Genomic DNA, 21,496 nt, shown 5'->3' on the forward strand with positions numbered 1-21,496 from the left:
AAAAATAAAGCTTTGTTTTCACTGACTTAAAAATTATTTTTTTTTCTGAGATGGGGGTCTCACTCTGTCACCCAGGTTAGAGTGCAGTGGCATGAGTTTGGTTCATTGCAACCTCCACCTCCCAGAATCAAGCAATCCTCCCACCTCAGCCTCCCAGGTAGCTGGGACCACAGGTGTGTGCCACCATGCCCAGCTAATTTTTTGCATTTTTGGTAGAAAATGGGGTTTCACCATGTTGCCCAGGCTAATCTCGCACTCCTAAGCTTAGGTGATCCACCCACCTCAGCCTCCCAAGTGTTGGGATTACAGGCATGAGTCACAGTCCCAGCAGATTTTCTATAAAGCATTGTTTGCCTCTTCTAGATACAATTGAGATGTGCCGTATATAATGAGGTTTCACTCTGAACGCATTCTCACTTGTACCTGTTAACTAAATACCTCAATGGTAGGAAGGTCATCAGAATTACCTGGGCAGATTCTTTAAGATACTTTCCTGGACTTGACCCCTGGGTATTCTGATTCAGTGCAATATAAAGATTCTGATTCAGCTAGACTTGAAAACCTTTGTTTATGGAATTTTAGATTTGAGTTCATTTTTTTAAATTTTCTATTTTTTGAGATGGAGTCTCACTCTGTCACCCAGGCCCAGAGTGCAATGGCAGGATCTCAGCTCACTGCAACCTCTGCCTCCCGGATTCACGAACAATTCTCCTGCCTCAGCCCCCCGAGTAACTGGGATTACAAGAACGTGCCATTATGCCTGGCTAATTTTTGTGTTTTTGTAGAAATGGGGTTTCACCATGTTGGCCAGGCTGGTCTCGAACTCCTGACCTTAGGTGATCAGCCCACTTTGGCCTCCCAAAGTGTTGGGATTACAAATGTGAGCCACCATGCTCAGCCTGAGTTCATCTTTAACTTTTATTTTTAAATCTGTATCTTTTACTTCTAACTGATACCCTTGTATTATTGGTGAGGCTTGAGCTATGTTAAAAGAATAAGTAGATGGGCACGGTGGTTCACACCTGTAATCCCAGCACTTTGGGAGGCAGAGGCAGGTGGATCACGAGGTCAAGAGATCAAGAGCACCCTGGCCAACATTGTGAAACCCCATCTCCACTAAAATACAAAAATTAGCTGGGCATGGTCGTGTGTGCCTGTAATCCCAGCTACTCGGGAGGCTGAGGCAGGAGAATTGCTTGAACCCAGGAGGCGGAGGTTGCAGTGAGCTGAGATCGCACCACTGCACTCCAGCCTGGCACCTGGCAACAGAGACTCTGTCTCAAAAAAAAAAAAAAAAAAAAAAAAAAAAAAAAAAAAAAAAAAAAAAAAAAAAAAAAAAAGATATGTAGAAATGGCCAGGCCAGGGGTGGAAAATAGCTTTCCTGGGAGGGAGTACAGTAACAGCAAGACCTACAGGCAAAAAAAACTGCATTATCAATAACTATTTTACTTAAATTAACAATGATCATCCTTCATAGAAATGAGCATATTGAATAGTGTTTAAGACCATGAATTCTGGAGCTAGCCTCCCAGGTTTAAAAGCTGCTCTTCTAGTTAATACTAGCTATATAACCTTGGGTAAGTTCCTTAACCTTTCTATGTCTATGTTTACTCAACTATGAAATGGAGATCACATAGTACCTACCTCATAGGGTTACAAATAAGGATTAAATGAATTAATGATGTAAACTACTTAGAACAGTACTTGCCCACAGTAGTCACTTTGTAATATTAGTTATTACTATTGTAATGGAACTACCAATATTTTCTATGTAATTTTGTCATTAGTCATTGTTAGGGGGAACTCCTAGCCCAACTTCCTTAGTTACCTAAAAAAATCATTAGTCAACAGACTCATCTGGAAAGAGGCTGTTGTGAAAAAGGTAATTTTATTATTTTAACCTATTTTATATATTTTAACTACAGTGCTTTTGTTGATATCATTCTAAGTTTATATACCTAAACAGAGTATATACAAGGCTATGTGATTATCAGATATTTTGAAGTACCTATTTTGATGTAGCCATTTTAGTATCAGAACTTTTTTCTTTTTCTTTCTTTCTTTTTTTTTTTTGAGATGGGATCTTGCTCTGTTGCCCAGTCTGGAGTACAGTGGCGTGATCTTGGCTCACTGCAACCTCCACCTCCCAGGTTCAAGCAATCCTCCCAGTTCAGGCTTCCAAGTAGCTGGGATTACAGGTGCCTACCATCACACCCACCTAATTTTTGTGTTTTCAATAGAGATGCAGTTTGACCATGTTGATCAGATCAGGCTGGTCTTGAACTCCTGGCCTCAACCTTCCTCAGCCTCCCAGAGTGCTGAGAATATAGATGTAAGCCACCATGCCCGGCCTACAAATAGTCTGCGCAGTCCGTGGATCCCTTCTATTGCTCTTAGCAGCTAGCCTTGTTCTTTTGTTTATATTTCCTCAACTGAAATCATTTCACCTGTGATACGTGCAGCAACCTTTGAAATCTGGCCGTAAGAGTTCACATAAGCCCTTCCACATAACCATTTTAATTTCTCAAATGTTCTTCCTTCTGAATTAATACCAAAATAGAATTTTCAAGAGAAAACACACAAACCATGCATGTATATTAGAAAAACACACATGTATTTTTATATTATTTACCTCATATTTATATTTCTATATTTTGGTTTTGGTTTTTTGGGTTTTTTTTAGATGGTCTCGCTCTGTCGCCCAGGCTGAAGTGCAGTGACATGACTTCGGCTCACTGCAACCTCCGCCCCTAGGCTGGTCTCAAACTCCTGACCTCGAGTGATCTGCCTGACTTGGCCTCCCAAAGAGCTGGAATTAGAGGCATGAGCCTCTAACCACGCTCAGCTTATATTTTTATATTAAGTACCTTTATAGACACCTGAGCAGATCAAGAAGAGAACTTTAAAGCATGTTACTTGGGCCAGGGGTGGTGGCTTACACTTGTAATCTCAGCACTTTGGGAGGCCGATGAAGGCGGATCACAAGGTCAGGAGATCGAGACCATCCTGGCTAACATGGTGAAACCCCATCTCTACTAAAAATACAAAAAATTAGCCAGGCATGGTGGCACACGCCTGTAATCCCATCTACTTGAGAGGCTGGTGCAGGAGAATTGCTTGAACCCAGGAGATGGAAGTTGCAGTGAGCCAAGATTGCACCACTGCACTCCAGCCTGGGTGACAGAGCAAGACTCAGTCTCAAAACAAAAACAAACAAAAAAATGTTACTTTTAGACAAGTATAAATGGTTTTGAAATAATGATAATGATAGTAATAGCAGTTTACTCTGTGTACCAGATACAGTGTTAGCTCCTTTACAGGCTTGATTTCATTTGTTTCCACAACAGCTCACAAGGAACTTGTATTATTATCTCTATTTTGCAGAGGAAGAATTGAAGTTTTAAGAGGTTAAGTAACTTGGTCAAGGTTCAACAGATAATGAGTGGCAGAGCCAAAACTCGACTCAAGATCCAAGGAAATGACTCTTCACCCTTAAGCCTACTGCCACCTAATTGGAGAGCTATTGAACAATAGACCAGAGAGACCACAAAAATCAATAGAAATAGAAAATGTGGCCAGCTTAATAATGTCATCAATTTCCCATAATTCTCCATAGTAGTCCCTGATTTTGCCACATCAATTTAACTTTTTTTGCTTACCTTTTGAGGTAATGTTTTTAAAAATGCTACTTAGCCAAATGCCTCTTAAGCTAGAGTCAGCAGAACGAAGTCAAGAGACTAAATTGCAAAAGAAAATTTCCACCTGCTACACTTGCAGATAGATCTATTTTGGACATAAGTGCCTAAAATCAAAAGATTTTTTTCCCCTGTTGACACATGGATTACAAAATCACTTTTTTCCATATCTAGCAGAAAAACACATACAACTGAGGCAGGAGAATCACTTGAACCCAGGAGGTGGAGGTTGCAGTGAGCCAAGATTTTGCCACTGCACTGCAGCCTAGGTAACAGAGCAAGAATCTGTCTCAAAAAAAAAAAAAAAAAAAAATCCATTGTGTATAAACTTACCCTCACACCTCTTAATGAATATACTTTTCTTATTTTGTTTTTTGAAGGTGAAAGCAGAAGTTGGAGATGTTAGTATTTTAGTAAATAATGCTGGTGTAGTCTACACATCAGATTTGTTTGCTACACAAGATCCTCAGATTGAAAAGACTTTTGAAGTTAATGTACTTGCACATTTCTGGGTGAGTAGGATTTCTTTTACAAAAATATTCCTTTTGAAAATCCCAAAGATTAAAGTGGGGCTTTCAGCAGACATAAGTAAGTATTAAATCAACGCTAAAGTTTTCTTCAGGCATCGGGGATAACATTATACAAAGAGATCATTTTTCATGCTATGACCAAATTCTGTCATTCTTCCTCACTGACAATATTAATAACAACAATAATAAATTAATAATAAATGTCAGGTTTCATATATGTTTTAATTCTAAGCTAGGTTCTCACATCTCTATGTGATGCTTTTTAGGCAAAGAAAGGAGTCGGAGACTATCTGAGTCATCATCTATGATTTTATAAAGGTGAATCTGGTTTGCTTTCAGATTCCTTTTTTTATTTCAGACAGGGTCTCACTCTGTTTCCCAGGCTGGAGTGCAGGGGTGTGATCTTGTCTCACTGCAGCCTCAACTTCCCAAGCTCAAGAGATCCTCCCACTCCAGCCCCGACAAGTAGCTGGGGCTACAAATGCTACCATGCCAGGCTAATTTTTGTATTTTTAGTAGAGACAGGGTTTCACCATGTTGCCCGGGCTAGTCTTGACTGGCTCAAGTGATTCACCTGCCTCAGCCTCCCAAAGTGCTGGGATTACAGGCATGAGCCACTGTCCTGACTTTCAGATTCGTACGAGGCTCAGGCCTCATGTTATTTCCTGGCCCTAAAATTGCAAACCTATTGTAAACCTCACCTTTGAAGGTCTTAAATTATATATATGTACATATGCTATGTATATTTCTGAAGTCTCCAAATATTGCCCAAATAACCAGTTCTTAAAAAGGTCCCTCAAAGTTTTCTTGGATGTGAGTTTGGGATGACCAATCTCAAAAGTATATTGGGGTTGATAAAAATGCAGTATTATTTTATGTTAATATTCCCAAGTTATTGACACATATCTTATATTTGCATGTTTGTTCAAATATAGGTTACTGTCTCTTTTTGTTGTTGATGTTTGCATACAGGGTTTCTCTGTGTTGCCCAGGCTGGAGTGCAGGGATGTGATTTTGGCTCACTGCAGCCTCAGCTTCCTAGGCTCAAGTGATCTTCCCACCTCCGCCTCCCTAGAAGCTGGGACTACAGGAGTACACCACCATGCCCAGCAAGTTTTTGTATTTTTGTGGAGATGAGTTTTTTTCCATGTTGCGCAGGCTGATCTCGAATTCTTGGGCTCAAGTGATCCTCCTGCCTCAGCCTCCCAAAGTCCTGGGATTACAGGTGTGAGCCATTGCACCTAGCTGGGTATTATCTTATTTGTTTTTTCATCCCCAGCACATAGTAGGTACACAAAATACTTATTGCATGAATTATTTCATGACCAATAGAAAACTGCTATTCATATCCATATTTTGATAATGTAAGCAAACTTTTTAAAAAACAATTTCACATTAAATGCAAATTCTTTTGATAACTCTAGATTATTATTCCTATTCAATATATAAGATAATGGAAGACATCAATAACAAGAGGCAGAGGGCTAGAGAACATAAAATGTAGCATTATTATTATTTTTTTTTTTTTCAAGACAGAGTCTCTCCCTGTCACCCAGGCTGGAGTGCAGTGGCATAATCTCAGCTCACTGCAACCACCGCCTTCCAGGTTCAAGCAATTCTTATGCCTCAGCTTCCCAAGTAGCTGGGATTACAGATGCATGCCATTATGCCCAGCTAATTTTTGTATTTTTAGTAGAGACGGGGTTTCACCATGTTGGCCAGGCTGGTCTCAAACTCCTGACCTTAAGTGATCCGCCTGACTTGGCCTCCCAAAGTGCTGGGATTACAGCTGTGAGCCACCAAGCCTGGCTGAATTTAGCAATTTAAATGAGATGAATTCTCAAACTTTCAGTAGCCATTGTTTTGCTTAGGTTTTCTAATGTGGACATCATATCCTGTCACCTTATTGTTGCTGCGTTTGTGAGTTAGTTCATATTTTTTTCATTTATGCCAGGACCAATGTTAAAAAATAAATACTTTTGTTGAAAAATATTCCCAATGGGTCTGTGAGTCTGAAGTATAGTATTTTTTTCTCTTTTAATAAAAACTATTTCTAGACTACAAAGGCATTTCTTCCAGCCATGATGAAGAATAATCACGGCCATATTGTCACTGTGGCTTCAGCAGCCGGACACACCGTGGTCCCATTCTTACTGGCTTACTGGTATGTGAACATGTGTTTCCTTCACCGGTTCTTATGCTTACCTTGTATGTGAGATTTCTTACCCTGTCTAATGAGAGCCCTCTTTATAATCATACTAGACTTGAAGTTGTCCAGTGTATTATTGGAAACTGTCAAAAAAAAATAGGCAGAAAGAGTTGCACAAAGTCTCTTGTCTAACAGCATTATCAAACACTGATCCCTTTCCAGAGGACCCTGCTAGAGGTGGCAGCTGGAAATTTATTCAGTTATGAGCCAACCACATTTAAAGCATTTTTCATCTCTTTACAAAACAAGAATAATAGTGTTAATTATTAACAATTGTAATAAAAATAAATATTGATAATTCTTAATATGAATAAAAATGAGTAAATTGTTGCAGAAACAAAATATTAGACGTAGGTGGGTGATTTGTTCTTATACAACTTGTATTTGCAAGGGCATATACCAAAGTGTTTTATTCTAATCACACCTAAAAAGTGGTTATTCTTAGGTAAAGGCAAGACAAGTAATTAAGTGATTTTTATTTTGTTCTTTTTGCTTATCTATATTTTCTTTTTTTCTTCCTTTCTTTCCTTCTCTTTCTTTTTTTCTGAACATATATTTCCATATATTAATTTTCTAAAAGTGGAATTTTAAACATTAAAAGAATCCAAGCAATGGAATTGCTTTTTTAAAAAATTTTAATGGTTATCCATTTTAAAAAGCATGCCCTTGTAATAATGGAAAATCTTGAAATAGCAGTTCACAGTGACCCTATACTCCACTGGGCAGATCAGTGAGGCCACTGTATCCGGGATGATTCTACTGGTTACACACACCTTACCAGTTCTTGGCTATATTCTATGTTTTACTGAATATTTATTGTATGTTTAAGCAAATAATAACTTTTTAAATGTTGAATGATGATTGTGTAAATATTCATGCATATATAATATAACGTTCAAATTTGTTTTCTCCTTTGGAATTAAATATCTAAATTGTAAAAACATGGATATCGTTACATATGTAGCTATAGATATGTGTGTAAATATGTAGACACAGGCATAGGAGGGTAATTTGTTTTTATACAACTTGCATTTGCAAGGGTGTATACCAAACTGTTTTATTCTAATCACACCTAAAAAGTGGTTATTCTTAGGAAATGGCAAGACAAGTAATTAAGTGATTTTTATTTTGTTCTTTTTGCTCATCTATATTTTTTTCCTTTCTTCCTTCCTTTCCTTCTTTCTCTTTTTTTCTGAACATATATTTTCATATATTCATTTTCTAATAGTTTTAAATAAATATAGACTTTGGGCCAGGTGTGGTGGCTCATGCCTGTAATGTCAGCATTTTGGGAGGCTAAGGAGGGTAGATAACCTGAGGTCAGGAGTTCGAGACCAGTCTGGCCAACATGGTGAAACACCATCTCCACCAAAAAATACAAAAATTAGCTGAGCCTGTTGCTGGATGCCTGTAGTCCCAGCTACCTGCGAGGATGAGGCAGGAGAATCGCTTGAACCTGGGAGGCAGAGGTTGCAGAGAGCTGAGATCGCACCACTGCACTCCAGCCTGGGTGATACAGTGAGACTCTGCCTCAAACATAAATAAATAAATAAATAAATATAGATTTGGACTGAATTTTCAAAAAGAAAAAAAAGGTGAAATAACTGGTGAAGCAGTCACAGAACAGAACTATGATATCAAGATTGTGTATTGTCTCTTTCAGAGCCACTTTAAGTTAAGTGATTAACCCAGCCATCAAAGGCTAATAAAATATGGCATTTATTCCACTTCCTTGATGAAAGATGGCTACAAATGCTGTCCCTCTCCTGCAATCCCCGCCCCTCCCTCAGTGCTACACAACATCCTCCCAACCCACCCCCAGCCTCTTATCTTAGTCACCAGGCACTGGGATAGGCAAGGAGGATCAGAGAACCCAGCAGGACAGGGAGCCCTGTCATGCTGCTTCTTCCATTTGCATAGTAAATACTGTCACTCTTTGGGTTCTGCTTTGATTCTGTTCAACAGAGTGTTTCGCATTGAAAACCAAGAGAAAAATGTGCTTTTTGTGAGAAATTTATCTTCATGATTAGTGATGATGTTTTCGGCAGAAATAAAGGGTTCATAAGGTACTGTCAAAGCACGGATGACACACACAGTTGTGCAGATTGTGCACTACACTATTCTGTCATGTTGTATTCACATTCAGGTCCTATTAGACTTGAAGGATTTTTCCAGCAGATGGAAGTCAAATTGCTTGAGAAGGGAAGTGGCTTCTAATAAATCACACCAGGGTGTCATTCGGGCTAACACACAGGGTTGCAGCCACACAAGGGGCTTGTACACTTCCAGCTTTGTACAGAGCTGTGCTTTGCTGGCCCTTGGAGAACTCCTCTTGAGAATCCTCAGCTATCACTGGCCCGAGCTACTGAATCTGTGATCCTTACCGACCGCAGTTATCTTCAACTCAGCCAGCTCTGGTTTTTCTCAGCATCTAATCAATGACAGGACTTTGATCACAGAGAAGCGCTAAAGACTACGCCAGCAGAAAGGAGTGTTTATCAGACATTATTAACAATTAGGCAATTAAACTGAGACATTGCTTTTTTAAACATAATCTTTTTTATTGACACGTGATATACGTTTATAAGAATGAGGAAATCATAAGTGTGCAGCTCAATGAGTTACTACAAAGTGGATACATCCATTTAACTACCATGCAGGTCAAAAAAATAGAACATTACAGGACCCCAGAGCCCTCTCTTGGAATCCTTCCCAATCACCAATTCCTCCTTCCTTCCCAAAGGTAACCAGTATATTGACTTATAACACCTTAGACTAATTTTGCCTATTTTTGATCTTTATGTCCATGGAATCACACTGTATTTGTGAGATGTATCCATGTTGTGGTTGGTAGCTATAGTGTGATCATTTTCATGGCTGCATAGTGTTGCTTCAAATGACCAGGCAACAATTTATTTGTCCATCCTATTATTTATGAACGTTTGGTTGCTTCTAGGAAAAATGTTATTTATGAATGATGTAGTGTCATTTACAATGGCATTATGAATCTTGACTCAATCACTCACCAGCTATGTGACCTTAAGCAAGTTACTCTACTCTGTGCTTCATTTCCCTCATTTGTAAAATAGGTTAATAAAAATATCTAACTTATTAGAATGACATAAGGTTTAAATCATACAACGTATTGCCCTTAGTATAAAATCTGAAATCCTGCAAGTGTTCAATAACAGGAGGTTGCCTGTTGGTATTACATTTCAATTCTACTTCCTGATATTTACACAAAACAGGGAGGACCCACCTCTAATTTTAGCTTCCAGAATGCTTTGCCCCAGTGGAATCCATCACATATGCTTTGACGCCTAATTGTTGGGATGTAATGAGAGGGAAAATAAGATTATTCTTTTCCCTGTAATTCAGCCCTCACCTGTCATTGTCCTGAGTTACTACAGCCACATTAAAGAATGTATTCTAGCTCTAGTCACCTATCTTAGGAAAAAATATTTTAATTTCTTTTTAAGAGTTTGTAGTTTAACAGTTTTAATGTTTAATATGAAGAATGCAAGATAAAAGAAATGGATTTTTGGTGGTGAAGGGTGAATCTTTTGATTCTATTCTAAAATGTTTTTTGCTGCTTGCTAAGTAATTTGTTCACAAGTATTTTGATTTTTAAAAGAAAATAATTAGCTGGCTAATATATTGTATCAACCCAAATAGCCAATTTATAAGCCTGAAAGTTACCAGTATTGGAATGCTCAGCAAAACTGAGTCCTGATCATGAGCTTGTAATAAAATGTTATTTAAAAGAATGATTTGGGGCCAGGCATGGTGGCGCACATCTGTAATCCCCCAGGCTTTGTGAGACCAAGGCAGGAGGATTGCTTGAGCTCAGGAGTTCAAAACTAGCCTGGGTGACATAGCAAGACCTTGTCTCTACAAAAATTATTTTAAATTACCTAAGTGTGGTGGTGTGTGCTTATAGTCCCAGCTACGCAGGAGGCTGCGGTGGGATGATAGCTTGAGCCCGGAAATTCAAGGCAGCAGTGAGCCACGGTTTTGCCACTGCACTCCAGCCTGGGCAACAAAGTCAGACCTCAACACAAAAGGAAAAAAAAAAGAAGAATTTGGAATAAGTAATACTAATTCAGACTATTTTTTTTTCAGCCCTCCAAGTTGTCCGAATAATTTAGACTATTTCTAATAAGAAGGAATTTGATGTAATGTTACAAAGTGCAGGGGGGAAAAATCTACTCACTTTTAGCTTTCACGTATATATATACATGTGTCTCTACATAGGTTCACCCTAAAGTTCAAAAATATGTTATTCCTTTTACACACTCAAGATCATTAACTCTGAGTTTCAATATATTCTTGCATTTTTGGTCACTTAAGTAAAATCAGAAAATACACTTTAGTAAAAGAAAAAACAAAATTTATGGATAATCTCACCATGCAGAAATGTTACCAGAAAGGGATCCCGATCCAGACTCCAAGAGAGAATTCTTGGATCTCACACAAGAAATTGAGGAGGATTCCACAGTGCAAAGTGAAAGCAAGTGTATTAAGAAAGTAAAGGAATAAAAGAATGGCTGCTCCATAGAGGGAGCAGCCCCGAGGGCTGCTAGTTGCTCATTTTTATGGTTATTTCTTGAAGATGTGCTAAACAAGGGGTGGGTTATTCATATCTCCCCTTTTTAGACCATATAGGGTAACTTCCTGATGTTACCATGGCATTTGTAAACTGTCATGGCACTGGTGGGAGTGTAGCAGTGAGGACGACCAGAGGTCACTCTCGTGGCCATTTTGGTTTTGGTGGGTTTTGGCTGGCTCCTTTACTGCAAACTGTTTTATCAGCAAGGTCTTTATGACCTGTATCGTATGCTGACCTCCTATCTCATCCTGTAAGTTAGAATGCCTTAACCATCTGGGAATGCAGTCCAGTAGTTTTCAGCCTCATTTTACCCAACTCCTATTCAAGATGGAGTTGTTCTGCTTCACACACTTCTGGTATTTCCCCCATCCCTTTTATAAGAGAATCCTTAATCCTAAGGGTTGCAGAGGGATGAAAATCCATCTTTTGTAACTTCTTCAGGCTGAATGGGGCCATGACATTCCTGTCTAACTATTAGGGTCTCTTGTGTTCAGGGTAGAGAGGACTTTAGTCAGAAAGCATTAGTATGGCAAGAGCCATTCATGACTCTTGAGTTTTGACAAGAGGTGATATCTGGGAGGTTAATAAGTGTATAGTTTAAGAAAACTTTTAGTAAGCCTATCTGTGCTCCTACACAAAGAGTATAACAGCAATATATTCCATGAGAGGAAAGCAAAATAAGTAAAGTTATTCTAAGTAAACTAAATTAGAAGACTTTCCATGAACTGGGCAACTGTTGATAGCAAACTGTTATGGGGTTGCTAGCTGATTGCAGTGTGCCTAGGATTAGAATACTGATCCGGACATTTACATTACGCATCCCTCTTGTTTCTTCTGAGCAGCAGTTAGAGATTTCTGGTTGGTTTACAGGAATAAACAGGGTTAGCCTAAATTGCAGAAACAAACTTAAAAACAACTAATGAGACCAGAATTTAATAACAAGTATACTATAGTTGTTGAAATATAATATTTTCTCTCCAGTTTCCCATTTTTATTAAAGACAAATTATGGTAAGACTGATTTGCTTTATTATACTTGGCCTGATTATTTGTATAAAGTGCAGTGAGAATATTTTTCAAATAGGCCTTTTAATTGGTTTTGATGGAACTCTGTTTTATAAGGAATCTCAGATAAGACTTTTTTAAAGCTGAGCCCTGCCATGGGTTTGTACCCTTAAACAGCTATGGGTTGGGTAAATCCCTTTTCTTTTGAGGTCCCAAGATCATTTGGGGCCCCTGGCCAGTGAGAAAGTGACATTCTGTGTTGTTTTACGTTGTTTTTATATGAATTATTCCGAAAGTAAATCATTTTATATGCCCATATCTACTGGTATTTTTATATTATTATTTTTCCATGAATGTCCTCTAGCCATTTATCTATTAGAGTATTGTCTTACTCATTTATAAAAGTTGCCATATATTAACCTTATCCTTGTCTTATATGTCGCAAATGCTTTACCAGTTTCTCACTTGCCTCTTAACATGCTTGGAGTTAATAAAGTTTAGGGTATCGTACATAAGCCTGGCTTTTACCCACCAGTAAAACCTAATTGTGCCACTTTGTTTTTGTATCTTCAGGCAAGTTTGATAACCCCTCTATATCTCAGTTTCCTCTTTGGTAAATGAGAATCATAATATATATTGTAGGGGTATTATGAAGATTAAATGAAATAATTCTTCAGAATAAGCCAGGTACTGTGGCTCATGCTTATAATCCCAGTGCCTTGAGAGACTGTGGCAAGAGTATGACCTGAGGCCAGGAGTTCAAGACCAGCCTATGCAACATAGTGAGACCTCCATCTCTACAATAAAATAAAATGATTATTCAAGTGTCGTGGCATATGCCTGTAGTCCCAACTACTTGGGAGGCTAAGGTGACAGGATTGCCTGAGCACAGAAGTTCCAAGGATGAGGTGAGCTATGATTACATCACTGTACAAAATTTATGATAAAGACCCCCCCCCAAAAAAAAACTTCAAAATGCATCAGAATAACTGAGGGCAGTGTCTAGCACATAGTAATCAATTTTAGATATGATTTTTATGTATGTTGCTTTTTAATATATAGAAGCTTTTTATCTCATATAATTTAATCTAGCTAGCAATCTTTCTTTTAAGCCTTCTGTATTAGTCCATTCTCACTCTGCTATAAATAACTGCCCAAGACTAGGCAATTTATAAAGGAAAGAAGTTTAATTGACTCATAGCTCTGCATGGCCGGGGAGGCCTCCGGAAACTTACAATCACAGAGGAAGGGGAAGCATCCACGTCTTACATGGTAGCAGGAGAAAGAAAGAGACAGAGACAGAGAGAGAGAGAGAACGAACAAGAGACAGAGAGAGTGAGAGAATGAAGAAGAGATGAACTGCCAAACACTTATAAAACCATCAGATCTGTGAGAACTCCCTCACTACCACAAGAACAGCACGGGCAAAACCACCCCCATGATCCAATCATCTCCCACCAGTTCCCTCCCTCAACACATGGGGATTATAATTCGGATTACAATTGTTGATGAGATTTGGGTGGGACACAACCAAATTATTTCACCTTCAGTATGTGCCTAAGCTTTATTTAAAAAGGTAAGAGAGACATTTCCACAGCTTTCTATCTTCCAAAGCATAGATTAACTGGCCAGAATTTATAGCTACTTTGTATAATTGCTAATTCACACAGATTTAACAGAATAAAAGATTATCTGATAATTAATGCCACTGAATTGTACACTTTAAAATGGTTAAAATGACACATTTTACATGATATATATTATAACACAATTTTTAAGTTAATATATCAAAAAATTGAATTGTATACATTAAGTGAATGATTTGTATGACTATAAGAATTTATATCTCAATAATGCTCTTTAAAAAAAAAAAACCTGAGAAAGTAATGTCCTTTTAGAATAAGTAATTTCACTACTATTACCAAATGAAAGAGGTATATAATAAGAAATGCTTTGCACTGTGATTCATTCATTTGACAAATATTCAAGGAGCACCTAAGAGCCAAGCACTGTGCTAGGTCCTGGAGATTCATTGGTGACGAAAACAGTCATGGAGCTTGTAGGAAAGGTATGAGGGACAGATGTTTTAAAAAAAAAACTTAATCTCAAATGAATGGTCAGTTACAAATCTGAGATAGATACTATCATAGAAAACTGCAAATTACTATATAATGAGAAAATAATTTAGACTGGGGATTAGGAAAGGCCTCTCTGAGGAAGTGAAACTGTGACTTAAAGGAAGAATAGGATTCTTCCAGGAAAAGTTTTCAGCAAATTCCATGAACATTTTAAAGTAAGTAAGGAACAGCTTATAGTGACACTGAATTTTATGGAAACAACAACAAAAACAAATACTCTGCTAAGTTTCTTTAAAAGGCTTTTTAAGGAAATGTTCTTTTTCCATAAGTGATGCTAGGATGCAGTAATATCCTATGTCAGTGCTTCTCAGACCTGAATGTGCCTGCAGATTTACCTAAGAATCCTGTAAGATGTAGGCTCTGATGCAGTAGATCTGGACTGGAGCCTGAGATTCGGGGAATCCACATTGCTCTGCAGGGGGCCATGCTGAACTGAGAACAGGCAGACATGTCAGAATTCTTGAATTATTTTGTAAATTCTCTCTTTATTTTCAGTTCAAGCAAATTTGCTGCTGTTGGATTTCATAGAGCTTTGACGGATGAACTGGCTGCCTTAAAAACAACTGGAGTCAAAACAACATGTCTCTGTCCTAATTTCATAAACACTGGCTTCATCAAAAATCCGAGTACCAGGTGAGATGTGAAATTGAAACAAAAGGATTGGTGGTTGCTATGAATACCAGCTTTTCTGTAGATTTTCCTAAATGTTTTAATCCCTAAAACACCTGATATTTAATGCCCTTAGTTCATTTTGATTTCAGCTTCTGCAGATTGTGGGAAAACAGGTGGAAAGCCAAAAAGAAAGAAAGTGAGGGAGGGCGACTAGAAAAACAAATATGGACAGGCCCAGTGGCTCACACTTGTAATCCCAGCACTTTGGGAGGCCAAGGCAGGCAGAACACAAGGTCAAGAGATCGAGACCATCCTGGCCAACATGGTGAAACCTTGTCTCTACTAAAAATACAAAAATTAGCTGAGTGTGGTAGTGTGCACCTGTAATCCCAGCTACTTGGGAGACTGAGGCAGGAGAATTGCTTGAACCTGGGAGGTGGAAGTTTCAGTGAGCCCAGATCACGCCACTGCACTCCAGCCTGGTGACAGAGTAAGACCCTGTCTCAAAAAAAAAAAAAAAAGAAAAACAAAAAAAGAAATATGAATGACATAGTTAAATTTTCTAACTCTTTTTCTTCTCCTAAGTAATGATTCACAGACTTAAATGTACATACATGTCACCAGGTATACTTGGAAGCTATCTAGGCCCTCACCCTTAGATATGTTGACTTACTGAGTTTGGCTGGGGTAGAGTAGTGGCAGGAAAGGAGGCCTGGAACTCTAAGTTTAAAAAAGGTGATTATCGTAGGTGATTCTGATAGAGATAACCCAGGACCACATGTGAAAAACATTTCCCTTTGGTAATCTAGAAATTAACCTCCAAAAGGAGTACCAGATCATACTCTTTCCTTGGTTAAAAAATAAAATTATAAAGGATTAATTCGAAGATAATTTTTGATGTTTTCTCTTTTTAGAAATAGCTTTGATGTCCTTGTAAACATGATGCATACTTATTTGTTTAAATTCCAATGTCACAGAAAAATACAAATCAAAAAGTTTCTTTTTAAATTTCCTTAAAACCCTCTTTCAAGTGGAAACAACTCAACATTTTGATGAATATCCTTCTGTATGTCTCTGTATGTATAAACATCTGAATTTTATATAACTGGCATATGTTACACACAGGGCCCTGGAAGAGGTAAGTATACTGGTACTTCCCTCAGCATTATGTTATAGACATTTTTCATACCAGTAAAGTGCAGAGCATTATAATAAATTGTATTGATTATTGAGAACAATAGCATCTCATAGTGATGATTTTAGGGTAGTTTTTAGTGTTCTGGATTTTTAACAGCAAAGCAGCAATAAACATCCTTGGGCACACATATTTTCGCATTTGGATAATTATCTCCCTCAGGTAGATTCACAAAGGGGGATTACCGGGACAAAGGGTATATAACTTGTAAATATTTCTAAATATTGCCAACTCCCCTCCAGAACTGCTGCACTGATTTGCACTCCTACCCACGGTGCAGGGAGAGCAACTTACTCTCTACTTCTTCATTCACCAGTCTGCCTTCTGTGACTCTTTTAATCACTGCCAGTCCAATACATGAAGAATCATCTTTATTTTTATCCTCAGGACTAGCTACAATAGTGTTTCCGTACGATTTTTGGACATTTGATTTCTTTTATGAATTGCCTGTTTTCATGGCATCAGCTCACTTTTTGCTATTGAACTCTAGAGATTTTTTTTTTTTTTTTTTTTTTTTTTTGAAGACAGAGTCTCACTCTGTTGCCCAGGCTGGAGTGCAGTAGCACAACCTTGGCTCGCTGCAACCTCCACCTCCCAGGTTCAAGTGAGTCTCGTGCCTCAGCCTCCCAAGTACCTGGGATTACAGGCACGCACCACCATACACGGCTTATTTTTGTATTTTTAATAGAGATGGGATTTCGCCATGTTGGCCAGGCTGGTCTCAAACTCCAAGCCTCAAGTGATCTGCCTGCCTCAGCCTCCCAAAGTGCTGGAATTACAGGTATGAGCCACACCACGCCCAGCTGAGTTCTAAAGATTTTTAATTGATACATAAAAAAGAATTCTTCATACATTTGAGAAACCCCTTTGTATATCACATCTGCTGCTTACGGTTTTTTCCTGTTTTTGTTTTTGGTTTGTTTTTTTTTCTTTTTTGTCTTTAAGCCTATTTTTATTTAGTTTTACATTAACGTTTTCTTAGGGATTTTTTTTTTCATGGCCTTTAGATTCTGTGAGGTGTTTAGAAAGGTCTTCTCATTTCAAACTTATGAATTTTATACATATATATATGTTTGAGAGCCAGGGTTTTGCTCTCTGCCCAGGCTGGTCTTGACTGGCCTTGAGCAATTCTCCCACCTCCACCTCACCTCCCAAGTGGCAGGATTATAAGCATGAGTCCCTGCATCCAGCCAAGATTCAACTTTTAAGTTTTATTCTGTGCCCTCAAAGTTTTCTCTCTTTCCCCCAATTCAGCTGCCTTTGGTGAAAATGTATTTGAAATTAATGAAGAGTATTTAATATGGCCACTTGAAGGGATAACAGGTTCTCCTTTTTTCCATTTTTTTTTGTTTTGTTTTGTTTTTGAGACAGGGACTCGCTCTGTCACCCAGGCTGGATGCAGTGGCATAATCACAACTCACTGCAGCCTCGACCTTCTGGGCTCAAGCAATTTTCCCACCTCAGCCTCTCTACTGCTTAGGACCACACACTCACGTGCCTCCACATTTAGCTAATTTTTAAATTTTTTGTAGAGACAGGGTCTCCCTATGTTGTGCAGGCTGGGCTCAAGGTCTCCTTGAACTCAAGTGAACTCAAGCCATCCTCCCAAGTTTAGCCTCTCAAAGTGCTGGGATTACAGGCATGAGCCACCACACCCAGACTAACAGGTTCTATTTTATTTTATTTTCTCAGTAGAGATGGGGTTTCATTGGTCAGGCTGATCTCGAATTCCTGACCTCAGGTGATCCACCTGCCTCAACCTCCCAATGTGCTGGGATTACAGGTGTGAGCTACCACACCCGGCCCCCAGGTTCTATTTTAAATACACTTAATTTAAGTCATCCCACAGGGAGCAGAACAGAAAGCCAGCATTAGACAGAAATTTTGGAGCTGTCCAAAGATTTCAAGCCCCCAAGAATCTATCAAATAGCCTTTAAAATTGATTTTTAATACACAATTTTGTTAGAAAACAAGAGTAAAAGTATTTATTTTAGAGGTCAATGTTTAAATTTGTCAGCATTAATCAAGAAAACCCTAATTGGAGTCTGAAGAGAGAAAAGAAAGACAGATCAGTTTTTTAGGTTGGGAAATAGATCTGAGGAAAAGATAAAACTTGCCAATTTCCTCTATTTTTTTTCAGTATGTGGATAATAAAATAACATATTTGTGTCAAGTTTTTAAGTCATACTGTCTTTCAGTAGTTAAAAACAGTATTACTGAATTTTTTTAACCTTGCCCCTGTGACAAGGCTGCGCAAAGCTGATCTTAATGTGGGCTCCAGTGCCCTCTCCTGACAAAACTCACTAGTACCATTAAAAAAGAACTAGGAGAGGAAGGATCCAAGATGGCCAAATAGGAACAGTTCTGGAGTATAGTTCCCAGAAAGAACAATGCAGAGGGTGAGTGTTCACCGAATTTCCAAATGAGTTTTCACTGCCCACAGACCAGGAGATTCCTGGGCTGAAAAGTGCCACAAGTTTCCAGCAAGGCTGCTTGAGCCAGTGCCGTGGGATGGCACACAGAAACTCACACAGATCTGGGTGGCAGTTTCAACTGGCACCCAGAACTCCTGGGAGACAGAGCCGCCCATTCAACTGAAAGGGAGGGGACTGAGACAGGGAGCCAGGTGATCTGGCTCGGCAGGTACCACCCCAGAAAACAAGCAATCTGAAATGCTCTGGATTGAGAGTTTTGCAGCAAGTGCAGCTGGACCCAGCATGGTTCAGCTCAGTGGGGTCAAGGGCACCACCACTACCAAGGCAGTCTGCTAATACCGAGGCAATCCTAACTGCCTCAAGGAAGTTCACATAGCAGCTGTGCAGTGCCCACAGCAGCTCAGCAACGCCTCTGCTGGCAGACTGTGATTAGACTATCTCTGTGCAGGGCAGGGCATCTATGAAAAAAGGCAGCCGCACATCAGGAACTTATAAATAAAGACTAACCTTCCTAGGACAGAGCACCTGGGAAAAGAGGTGGCTATGAGTTCCGCTGCAACAGACTTAAACGTACATGCCCAGCAGCTCTGCATGGAACAGCAGAGCTCCCAGCACAGCACTGAGCTCCTATAAGGGACAGACTGTCTCCTCAAGCAACTCCCTGACCCCTGGATACCCAAAGAGACACCTGATAAAGGAGAACGCAGGCCAACATCAGGTGGGTACCCTTCTGGGACAAAGATAACAGAAGAAGAAACCAGCAGCAACCCTTACTGTTCTGCAGCCACTGCAGGTGGTTCCCAGGTAAGCAGGGTCTGGAGTGGACCTCCAGCAGTCCTACAGCAGAGGGGCCTGACTGTTGGAAGGAAAACTAAGAAACAGAAAGAAATAACTTCATCATCAACAAAAAGGATGTCCACTCAGAGACCCCATCTGAAAGTCACCAACTACAAAGACCACAGTTAGGCAAAGCCACTAAGATGGGAAGAAACCAGTGCAAAAAGGATGAAAACACCAAAAACCAGAATACCTCTCCTCCTCCAAGGGATCACAACTTCTCACCAGCTAGGGAACAAAGCTGGATGGAGAATGAATCTGATGAATTGACAGAAACAGGCTTCAGAAAGTGGGTAATAACAAACTTCTCAGAGCTAAAAGAACGCGTGCTAACCCAATGCAAAGAAAGTAAGAACCTTGAAAAAAGGTTTGATGAAATGCTAACAAGAATAAACAGCTTAGAGAAGAATATAAATGACTTGATGGAGCTGAAAAACACAGCATGAGAACTTCATGAAGCATACACAAGTTTCAATAGTTGAATCGACCACATAGAAAAAAAGAATATCAGAGACTGAAGATCAACTCAATGAAATAAAACAAAACGAGAAGGCAAGATTAGAGAAAAAAAAAGTAAAAATAAATGAACAAAGCCTCCAAGAAATATGGGATTATGTGAAAAGACCTAATCTACATTTGATAAGTGTACCTGAATATGATGGAGAGAATGAATCCAAGCTGGAAAACACTCTTCAGGATATTATCCAGGAGAATTTCCCCAACCTAGCAGGGCAGGCCAACAATCAAGTCCAGGAAATACAGAGAACACCACAAAGATATACCTCAAGAAGAGCAACCCCAAGGCACATAATCATCAGATTCACCAGGGTTGAAATGAAGGAAAAAATGCTAAGAGCAGCCAGAGAGAAAGGTCGGGTTACCCACAGAGGGAAGACCATCAGACTCACAGCAGATCTCTTAGCAGAAACCCTACAAGCCAGAAGAGAGCAGGGGCCAATATTCAATATCCTTAAAGAAAAGAGCTTTCAACTTAGTTCCAGCCAAAGTAAGCTTCTTAAGTGAAGGAGAAATAAAATCCTTTGTGGACAAGCAATTGCTGAGAGATTTTGTCACCACCAGGCCAGCCTTACAAGAGCTCTTGAAGAAGCACTAAAGAAGGAAAGGAACAACCAGAACCAGCCACTCCAAAAACGTACCAAATGGTAAAGGCCATCAACATAATGAAGAAAACCCATCAACTAATGGGCAAATCATCCAGATAGCATCAAAATGGCAGGATCAAATTTACACATAATAATATTTACCCTAAATGTAAATGGGCTAAATGCCCCAATCAAAAGACACAGACTGGCAAATTGGATAAAAAATCAAGACCCACCAGTGTGCTGTATTCAGTAAACCCACCTCATGTGCAAGGACACACATAGGCTGAAAATAAAGGGATGAAGGAAGATTTATTAAGCAAATGGAGAGCCAAGAAAAGCAGGAGTTGCAATACTAGTTTCTGATAAAATGGACTTTAAACCAACAATGATCAAAAGAGAAAAAGAAGGACATTCCATAATGGAAAAAGGATCAATGCAACAGGAAGAGCTAATGATCCTAAATATATATGCACCCAATACAGGAGCACCCAGATACATAAAGCAAGTTCTTAATGACCTACAAAGAGACTTAGAGACTTAGATTCCCACACAACAATAATGAGAGACTTTAACACTCCATTGTCAATATTAGACAGATCAATGAGACAGAAAATTAACAAGGATCCAGGACTTGAACTTAGATCTGGACCAAGTAAACCTAGTAGACATCTACAGAACTCTCCACCCCAAATCCACAGAATATACATTCTTCTCAGCACCACATTGCACCTACTGCAAAATTGACAACATAATTGGAAGTAAATCACTCCTCAACAAATGCAAAAGAACAGAAATCATAACAGTCTTTCAGACCACAGTGCAATGAAATTGGAACTCAGGATTAAGAAACTAACTCAGAACCACACAACTTCATGGAAACTGAACAACTGGCTCCTGAACATCGACTGGATAAACAATGAAATGAAGGCAGAAATAAAGATGTTCTTTGAAACCAATGAGACCAAACATACAACGTACCAGAAACTCTGGGACACATTTAAAGCAGCATCTAGAGGGAAATTTATAGCAATAAGTGCCCACCTGAGAAGCAAAGAAAGATTTAAATTAACACCCTATCATCAAAATTGAAAGAGCTAGAGGAGCAAGATAAAAAATAAAAATAAA

General features: G+C 39.0%; 1 protein-coding gene across 1 annotated transcript in view; it reads left to right on the top strand.

Moving 5' to 3' along the window:
* Nucleotides 1–21,496, top strand: part of LOC108315681 (estradiol 17-beta-dehydrogenase 11) — a 44,003-nt gene that overhangs the window by 8,707 nt on the left and 13,800 nt on the right. Inside the window, exons 3-5 of the mRNA XM_017545129.2 lie at nt 4,077–4,208; nt 6,284–6,390; nt 14,682–14,819. Coding sequence (XP_017400618.1) covers nt 4,077–4,208; nt 6,284–6,390; nt 14,682–14,819 — 377 coding nt within the window. The remainder of the gene's footprint in view (nt 1–4,076; nt 4,209–6,283; nt 6,391–14,681; nt 14,820–21,496) is intronic.

This window comes from Cebus imitator, unplaced genomic scaffold (assembly GCF_001604975.1).
Source record: "Cebus imitator isolate Cc_AM_T3 unplaced genomic scaffold, Cebus_imitator-1.0 Scaffold177, whole genome shotgun sequence".
Taxonomy (NCBI): Eukaryota; Metazoa; Chordata; class Mammalia; order Primates; family Cebidae; genus Cebus; species Cebus imitator.